Below are 9758 nucleotides of genomic sequence, written 5' to 3' on the forward strand. Positions count from 1 at the left end.
TTTCGACCTAAAATCGAAAACGTTTTTGGGTCGTTTTTTTCGTTTAATATACAACGTGAAATTTTCAGATTCAATCAAGTTGCATTTAAATAATAATAAACTAAGTTGAAATAAAAGATAATATAATAAAATAAAATTAGAAATATCAAAATAAATTGGCATAAAAGACAATATACAAATTTTAATGTAATATCTTTGTAGCAAATTTATTTATTTTTTGTTCACTATAAGACGTGCTATATCTAAAATGAGCATAAAATCTGGAAATGCAATAAACATTTGGATCAAATTTGCATTTAATTGTTAAAAATAAATAAATTTAGTGAGTTTGAACAAAAGTTGAGTCATTATTTCTGATATCATTTTTTTTAAAGCACCTAAAATGAAAAACAAAGAATCGGTTAAATAAAGACCTATGCTTTTACGTGTAAGTAAAATTTGTCTAAAAAAATAGGCCGGTTAAGTTATTACTTCTCTTTAAAGTTTTTTGTGCGCTAACAATTATTTTAGAACAATTTTTTTAAAGATTTTGGTACAAACCAATATAGGTAATTGGAAACAATGGGAAACAATATTTTATTTCAACAGAAAATGAGCGAAGCAGTAGTTCTCTCACCGTTTGGCGTGTACAAATATATACTTATGTAGGGATGAAATATTTGAGCAACGGAACAATTGGGAGTTTGGTGCTATGTACTCAGGGGGGTTTGTGAACATAATGCAAACTACAGATGGCAATTTCGATAGTTGCACAGATTTTCGAATTTACAAAAAACTTTGTCTATTAATTGTAAACAAATAGAGTAATATTTGTTAACAAAGATAGGCCTATGCACTGCGGCTGATCAATACGAATCGATTCATATAACTTTAATATGATTTTAAGCATGCTAAGTATGCGAAACAGCCTGTCAATTTATTGTATTGAAATTTTGTTAGCGTATTAATATATAGATAGTAGAGTAATATACGGCCTATGCAATATTTCGACCTTAAATTCGAAAATTTTTTTGGGTTGTTTTTTTTTCGTTTAATACACAACGTGAAATTTTCCGATTCAATCAAGTTGCATTTAAACAATAATAAACTAAGTTGAAATAAAAGATAATATAATAAAATAAAATAAGAAATATCAATATAAATTAGCATAAAAGACAATATACAAATTTTAATGTAATATCTTTGTAGCAAATTTATTTATTTTTTGTTCACTATAAGACGTGCTATATCTAAAATGAGCATAAAATCTGGAATTGCAAAAAAAAATTTGGGTCAAATTTGCAATTAATTGTTATAAATAAATAAATTTAGTGAGTTTGAACAAAAGTTGACTCATTATTTCTGATTTCATTTTTTTTAAAGCACCTAAAATGAAAAACAAAGAATCTGTTAAATAAAGACCTATGCTTTTACGTGTAAGTAAAATTTGTCCAAAAAAATAGGCCGGTTAAGTTAATACTTCTCTTTAAAGTTTTTTTGTGCGCTAATAATTATTTTAGAACAATTTTTTAGGATTTTGGTACAAACCAATATAGGTAATTGGAAACAATGGGAAACAATATTTTATTTCAACAGAAAATGAACGAAGCAGTAGTTCTCTCACCGTTTGGCGTGTACAAATATATACATATGTACAGATGAAACATTTGAGCAACGCAACAATTGAGAATTTGGAGCTATGTACTCAGGGGGGTTTGTGAACATAATGCAAACTACAGATGGCAATAACGATAGTTGCACAGATTTTCGAATTTACAAAAAACTTTTTCTATTAATTATAAACAAATAGAGTAATATTTGTTAACAAAAACAGGCCTATGCACTGCGGCTGATCAATACGAATCGATTCATATAACTTTTATATGATTTTACGTATGCTAAGTATGCGAAACAGCCTGTCAATTGATTGTATGGAAATTTTGTTAGCGTATTAATATACAGATAGTGGGTAATATACTGCCTATGCAATATTTCGACCTAAAATCGAAAACGTTTTTGGGTCGTTTTTTTTTTTCGTTTAATATATAACGTGAAATTTTCCGATTCAATCAAATTGCATTTAAATAATAATAAACTAAGTTGAAATAAAAGATAATATAATAAAATAAAATAAGAAATATCAAAATAAATTAGCATAAAAGACAATATACAAATTTTAATGTAATATCTTTGTAGCAAATTTATTTATGTTTTGTTCACTATAAGACGTGCTATATCTAAAATGAGCATAAAATCTGGAAATGCAAAAAACATTTGGGTCAAATTTGCAATTAATTGTTATAAATAAATAAATTTAGTGAGTTTGAACAACAGTTGACTCATTATTTCTGATTTATTTTTTTTAAAGCACCAAAAATGAAAAACAAAGAATCGGTTAAATAAAGACCTATGCTTTTACGTGTAAGTAAAATTTGTCCAAAAAAATAGGCCGGTTAAGTTATTACTTCTCTTCAAAGTTTTTTTTTGTGCGCTAACAATTATTTTAGAACAATTTTTTAAGGATTTTGGTACAAACCAATATAGGTAATTGGAAACAATGGGAAACAATATTTTATTTCAACAGAAAATGAGCGAAGCAATAGTTCTCTCACCGTTTGGCGTGTACAAATATATACATATGTAGAGATGAAACATTTGAGCAACGGAACAATTGAGAATTTGGAGCTATGTACTCAGGGGGTTTGTGAACATAATGCGTCCTACAGATGGCAATTTCGATAGTTGCACAGATTTTCGAATTTACAAAAAATTTTTCTATTAATTATAAACAAATAATAATATTTGTTAACAAAAATAGGCCTATGCACTGCGGCTGATCAATACGAATCGATTCATATAACTTTTATATGATTTTACGTATGCTAAGTATGCGAAACAGCCTGTCAATTGATTGTATGGAAATTTTGTTAGCGTATTAATATATAGATAGTGGGTAATATACTGCCTATGCAATATTTCGACCTAAAATCGATTATTTTTGCAAACAAATTACAAAATATGAGTTTCGCTAATATTTTGAATTAAGTGCTTTGCTAAAAAAAGTGCTAGATTTAATACTTTTTCAGAAAACGGCCTCTTCTATTCTTCCCCTTTCTCTCATCATTCGCTTTGTATGGGAGTCTTCAAAATTAGTTGTCACTACATAGAACACCTGCCTTTATTACATCATGGACTTCCCCTATTTATGATATTTAGCATATCTTTATTAACTTTTCAATGCAAACCCTAATAATAATTTTTCATCCAAAAATATCACGAGTTTCAGGTCTAAGTATAACAAGAATCAGGTAAAATAAGAGTTGCAATAAATATTGAAAGTGCTATAACTTCTTTGTTTATTATTTTAGTAATATGGTTTCATAGCAACATTTTCTTGAATTTTTAAGTACTTTCGTTTGGTAAGAAAAAACTGATACATTAGGGGGTACAACTATGTTAGCTGCCCTAATCATGTGAAAACGACTTCATAGCTTAAAAGGACATTAAACGGAAATGTGAAGCTTCTCAAGGCCACAATAATGACATATCAATTTTGAAAATCGGATGTCAAATAACCAAGTTACAACGAAAAAACCTTTTCGGCTGTATTTCGAAGGATCAAAAAAAAATTAAAGAAACAATTTTCCGAAATCCTCTCAACATAACCTTTAAATTTAGCAACTTTTTTTCGACCCAGTCTAGTGTGCTCATACCACGAATTCCAATGATTCCTACAGATTTGTCATTCAATTTTAAGCTCTTACAGTTTTCTGTGCGCCTTACTTTTGCAATTAAAATCAACAAAGCACAAGGACAATCGCTTACTGCAACATTCATTCGATCTCGGGCGTTACAACGTACGTCGGGTAAAGCTAGTATATTATAATTGCTGGCGTATGCTGATTATTTTGATATCATTAGTCTTAACAAACCATAATAGGTTCTGCCTTCTCTTGATTGGATAAAGAGGAGAAAAAACTGAATTGAGGTAAATCAGGACAACACGAAGTACTTGCTGTCAATGGAAGAAACGGCATATTTGCGCCTTGGAAGGAGCGTCACTGTTGAAGGATTTAATTTCTACACTGTGAAAGACTACGTCTATTTAGAAACCAGCATTACCAACGAAAACAATGTCAGCCTGGAAACGCAATAGAGAACTAATATTGTCAACAAGTACTAATTTGGGCTGGGTACACAATTTAAAACTAAAGTCCACCCTCGACGAACACAAATCACTCTCTATAATTCTGTTATCATACCTGTCCTGTCTTATGGCTCGGAATTGTGGACGGTGTCGAGAACAGATGGGATAGCCGTTTGAGATATGTCTGTGATGTCAATAATGTGTAAACGAAGGAGGTTTAATGATGAGCTATATAAGGTTTATGCAGATGTGTAAACAGCGCAACGAATAGAGCGCAAATTTTCGCTGTTCAATGAAATATATTCAGGCTCAGAAATCATTCCTACCGACAACCGTATTTGAAAGCAGCGATAGGGAGATACTACTACCGAGTTGGTAAGGACAGGTGGAGGCAGAGCTGATATTACTTGGTGCCATCCATTTTCCTCGCAAAACGTTTTCAAAAGTTGTATTTAGCTGTATATATTAAGAAAAAACAATTATTTATTCCACTTCCGAACAAAATTTTTTTTCGCAGCACCATATTTATCCTTTGATATGTATCCAGAGCACTACTACGAAACCAAAAATTGTTAATAGTAAGAAAAATTACAAAACAGCTCATGAGTCATGACTATATCGTTAGCTTAAATCACAAAAGCCCTAACCATCAAATTTAAAATGTTACCAGAAAAGCAAAAAAAAAAAATTGTTTACATTCAATACATGCGGAATGCTTATTAAAAGTGGCGTAACTCCCTTGTTATTGGTTCTAACACTTTTATTGATAGTATATTTTCTCTTTTATCAATATTTACTCAAGTTATCGTGCTAACGGACGGACGGACGGACATGGCTCAATCAAATTTTTTTTCGATACTGATGATTTTGATATATGGAAGTCTATATCTATCTCGATTCCTTTATACCTGTACAACCAACCGGTATTCAATCAAAGTTAATATACTCTGTGTGCAAAGCACGCTGAGTATAAAAACTGAGCCAGTATATAATCACATATAGAAAAGGAATTTCACTCAAAAATAACTCAGCAACTGTCAAAGGATTCGTAAAAATGATAATGAGTTATGGATTTAATGAGTACTGGTATCCACCATTTCACACATTTCCTTAATCCGATTGAACATTTCAGAACTATTGCGATTTGAAAAATGGATTTCGATCACGGATCGTATAACGCGATATGGGCCCTGGTACACTGAAAGAAATGGTGCTAGTAAAATCAAGAAATCGGTTATGTTGCTCTTGACTTAACGGAGATTCGTTGAAATTGATCGAATTATGGTTAATTCGACCGAGTTCTTTGTCAAGCGAACAAATTAGTTTAGTCGTTTCAACAGAAGAGAATTTGTCGCTCTTAAGTTAACAAAATTCTGTAAAATTTACAGATTCCTAATCAATCTAACTGATTTTTCTGTTAACACAACTGATCTCACTGGTCATTTCAACAGCGATAAACAATCAATACATGATCAAATTTCAAAGAGAATTTTACGCTCACTGCGCTCTCTAATTATGACGATGGTGCCACTTGTTAAAAAAAAACACCAAAATAAGAAAACCACCAAATAGAAAAAACACACAAAAAAAAGTAGTTTCTCAGTTATCAATATAAAACGGAAAAACCCTTTTTTGAATTGAATGTGCATAACACTGCAAAAAATTATGCGATACCGGGACACCTATTTATCGGGTACAATTTTGCAACTTCTCCTCCAAGCGAAATGCAAAATTGCGCCCACTTGTTGCAAAAGTTTTGTTTGGACGAACAGGATTTTTCCAAAGTTAGTAATATTTTGTTCAAGTTTTTACGAATTTTCACTCACGCGAACGAATCTAATAAGATAATAAAAAAATCCTTTTTTAATAGGGGGACTCATGATAGCTTATAAACTTATAAGGTGTAAAATTATATGCATTTACACACGCTGTTATATGAACGCACCTAGTAATACTCTTGATAAACTGAATTGTCGATCAGCTGTTTTCATTAAACAAAAATACGATTGCACTGAAATTTTTAGTTTCTTTAAAAAGTACTGATATAGGCAGAGTTGTTGCCATTAATATCTGATTAAATATAATTAAGTAATTCATTTTCTAAAAATTTATATTACCCTAAAAAAACAAACAAAATCATTTTACTCACATATTTTTTGTTCAACAAAGCAGGTAAATTAATAGTCGTGAATCTAGCTGCCAGAAAATTACTTTTATTCATAGTTGAACAAAATGTATTAGGTTTTAATTTCTACTACCACTAAATTTTTTGATTTAAATTAAATTTTCCACTACCATTATAATTTTAGTGTAACGTTCTCTACCAGCATTAAATTTTTTACCATTAAAAAATTAAGTAGTAGTCCAAATTGTTTTCATTACCATGAAAAAATTTAGTGGTAGTGGAAATTTAAATCTAATGCATTGTTCCCAACTATGCCATCATAGTATCATAGCTAAACTTTGTCTCGATGGGCTTCACTATGACAATAAGCAGTGTGTCCGTCTGCTTGGTTAAAATACAAGAATGAAATTACTTAAGCTTACAATCAATTTCATACTTCTTCAATCTTTCCTGACTTTATAATTTTAATTTTTCAATTTGTAATTTCTCTTCTTTTTGTATTTCAAGTTCCATCTTTCTTAATTCAATTTGATTTTCTAATTCAAGCTCTTTTAGTTGTACTTTATTTTTTTCCCTTTCCCTCTCAAGCTCTAGCTTTTTTCTTGAATAAGAAGAAGGTCGTTAAAGGTGTTAGTAGTAGGCATTTTTTTCCGTTTGTTTTTTCGTTGTTGAATCGGTGATAACGTTCTGGTTTGTGGCAATTTATGCTCAAAAGTGCTATGTTGTGTATTGACCGGTTTTGCATTACACATTCTGTTCTGCTTGTGTTGCGTTAAATCAACACTACTTTGAAGACAAAGAGGCTCAGGAGTACTAGTTTGGCTTCTGGCGACAGGCTCAAAGACGTAGTCCTGTTCTGGTTCTGTGTCTGTGACATAGGAAATTAAGTAGGAATGGTCGATTGTCATTTGCGTATCAATTTGGCTGTCGAAAATAAACGGCGGGCTTACATTTTTGCGCTGCCCAAATATATCAGCAAGCATATCGAAATTTGGGCATATTTTTTGTATGTATGCTGTCACACTAGACTCGTCACCACTGGCCAACAAACCAGACCCCGTCTTGTTCTTCCAATCGAGAGCAGACACGTACGATGCCTTGAGGTATCTCATTTTGCATTTTAATGACATCCATTCTATTTGTCCTAGACTGCTTGCCATTGATTTTATTCTTGTGTAGAAGCGTTCGGCTGTCGGCTTCTGAAATAGCAAAATATTTGAATATAAGTATTTACATCATTTTGCCAAAGTAGGTAGACCATAGAATCCTAGTAAAAGAATCACAAAATCAACGTACATACATACGGCCACAATTATGCACATGTACATATGTATACAACAGACTGTCCCAGCCTGAGCGGCGATATTTAGTTGAAACATGTAACAGCAACGCTGGGTCAGTGCAAGTTGGCATAAAATACGCAATAAACAATCACATATAAATATGTAAAGAAATATGCGACACATTGCTCCTGGCCAAGGCTGGTAAATATTGCAGCTAAATTGAAAGTTAGTCGAGCTGGTGGCAGCAATATTGGGCAGGTTAAGTCGACTACCGCATATGTTAAACTTTAAACAGATTACTTTTAGTTATCAGCAATTAATGCACTCAAAACAATTGTATATATACCTCAAAAGACTCCGGCCGGCCTCTAGTTGCGTCAGCAACTGCTTCAATTAAATCCATATTTTCTGATTCTGTCCATCGGTGTGATGGATTTACTCTTCTTCGTTTGGATTTTTGTTTTGTGTTCTGAAATACAATAGATTATATATAAAAATGGAAAAATTACAAAAGAATTTTTTATTTTACCTCCTCCATTGCTTGAATTAACTTTTTAGCAAACGCAAATAGTTTTTATCAGCTGTTATGTCTGCAAGGTTGCATTCCTTTGAGTTTATCACGTTTACACGGTAAAATGTGCCCGTAAATTTATACAAATTGTGTAAATGATTTTTCATACAAAATTTGACAGCTCGTGCGTAAACTAGATAAATTTATACGTTTACACACTTTATAAGGCATTTATACGGTTACATGAGTCCCACTAATGTTGATGTTTCCGACAACATAAAAGTTTGAATTGTTTTGGAGTCGTTTCAACTAAAAGTGTTACGAAAATTAAACTTGCCGAAGTACTTGTAAAGTTAATCCAGTGGTAAATTACCTTCCCGCGATTTGATTCTTTACTTTTCTATAACTTACAAGTTCTCTATTTAAAATATTATGTCAAACATTTATACTACAAGTTTTGTTCGAAACAATCAAGTGTGGCATCGACATGCGGGAGAAGAAATTGAGAATGAGCTGAGCTGCAACCAGGGTTGGGTTTTTCGATACAATTTTACTTTTTTGATACAATTTGACTCAAGAAAGTACTGAAGTACTACGCTGCCATTTTTGGTACAATTTTGCCTACAGCTAATATTCTAATTTAAGTAATGTATTTTGAAGCTATGGCAACCTTCTTTCGAACAAACGACAACGTTCATTTCATTTGTGTACTTGCACTAGTAGTTCGATTAGCACTGCCTCTCTTTATCACTTACGATTTTTCAAGCAATAATTAGTTTGAAATAATATGTACCTACATACATATGTATGAATCTTACCTGTTTTCACTGAAATCAAAAAGAATATTTGGATAACACTACTATTTCTAAAATAGATGTAAACAAAAAACATATGGATATTGATAGTATATATTGCGGCGCTGAAGTAGATCTCTTCATTTATACAAATTTTTTGGAAAAACAAGATATTCAAAATTTTAAACTAAACGTCAAACTATTTTAAAAGAAGTTTTGTAAAAACCTACAGACGAAAATTGACTTTGGGTCACAAAGCTTCCTCCTGAAACTGTTTTATCAGGAGAAGTAACTAGCATTGTTCCACTGGTTGCTAAATTATTTCCTACATGTAAAATTGATAAAATGGAGGAAATTAATTCGGAATATTGAGCCCTGTCAGAACACGAAGAATTGCGTGTACTTAAAAATCATTCCATTTCTGAGTTTTGGGCAAAGGTGCGATTATTGAAAAATGAACTGAACGAGAAGTTTTTTGCAAATATATACAGAATTGCACAGGGGGTTTTATCAATTTCACATTCTTCAGAGAATGTTGAAAGAATATTTTCGATACAGAATATAATTAAAACCAGGTGTAGAAATCGTTTACTTGTTGAATCAGTTTCTTCTTTGATAAAAACAGAGGATTTTATTAAGACCAGGGTGCAATGTTGTTATAATATGCAAATTGATAAGGGAGTTAGTTGTGAACAAAGTTTAATCGTTGACGAGGATGAAAAGTTGTTTGATTAACAAACATAGATATATATATGCAAATATTTAATATATACCTATGTAATAATAGTATGTTTTATGTATGAGAAAAGAATATTTATATAAATAATTTTGTAGGGCCAAGTATTTTAGTTAAACTTCTTGTTGTTTTATTTGGAGCTTTTCGGCCGGTTTATCTCAATAAAATATAATTTTTTATTTC

General features: G+C 31.4%; 1 protein-coding gene across 4 annotated transcripts; it reads right to left on the reverse strand.

Annotated features, from left to right (window-relative positions):
- Positions 1-6316: 6316 nt before the first annotated feature.
- Positions 6317-8147, reverse strand: LOC137253654 (uncharacterized). 4 transcript variants are annotated; one of them, XR_010953853.1, is made up of 4 exons: positions 8064-8147; positions 7881-8003; positions 7548-7819; positions 6317-7450 (listed from the first exon to the last, which is right to left on the reverse strand). XR_010953853.1 is itself a non-coding variant. In XM_067790990.1 (4 exons), exons 1-4 carry the CDS (start codon positions 8070-8072, stop codon positions 7024-7026), a joined length of 477 nt encoding a protein of 158 aa, XP_067647091.1. In that variant the 5' UTR covers positions 8073-8147; the 3' UTR covers positions 6317-7023. The 4 variants fall into 4 exon arrangements, 2 of the variants coding, with proteins under 2 accessions (XP_067647091.1, XP_067647089.1); XR_010953854.1 differs by having other exon boundaries at positions 7510-7819; XM_067790990.1 differs by lacking the exon at positions 7548-7819 and having other exon boundaries at positions 6317-7119; positions 7202-7450.
- Between the last annotated feature and the right edge of the window lie 1611 nt (positions 8148-9758).

This window comes from Eurosta solidaginis, chromosome 5 (genome assembly GCF_040869045.1).
Source record: "Eurosta solidaginis isolate ZX-2024a chromosome 5, ASM4086904v1, whole genome shotgun sequence".
Classification (NCBI taxonomy): Eukaryota; Metazoa; Arthropoda; class Insecta; order Diptera; family Tephritidae; genus Eurosta; species Eurosta solidaginis.

Bases quoted from the DNA above. Each gene is read 5' to 3' on its own strand.
- LOC137253654 (XM_067790988.1), bottom strand. The intron at 7,451-7,880 runs GTATATATACAA...TTGCTATTTCAG, and splicing joins GCCGGCCGGAGTCTTTTGAG to AAGCCGACAGCCGAACGCTT.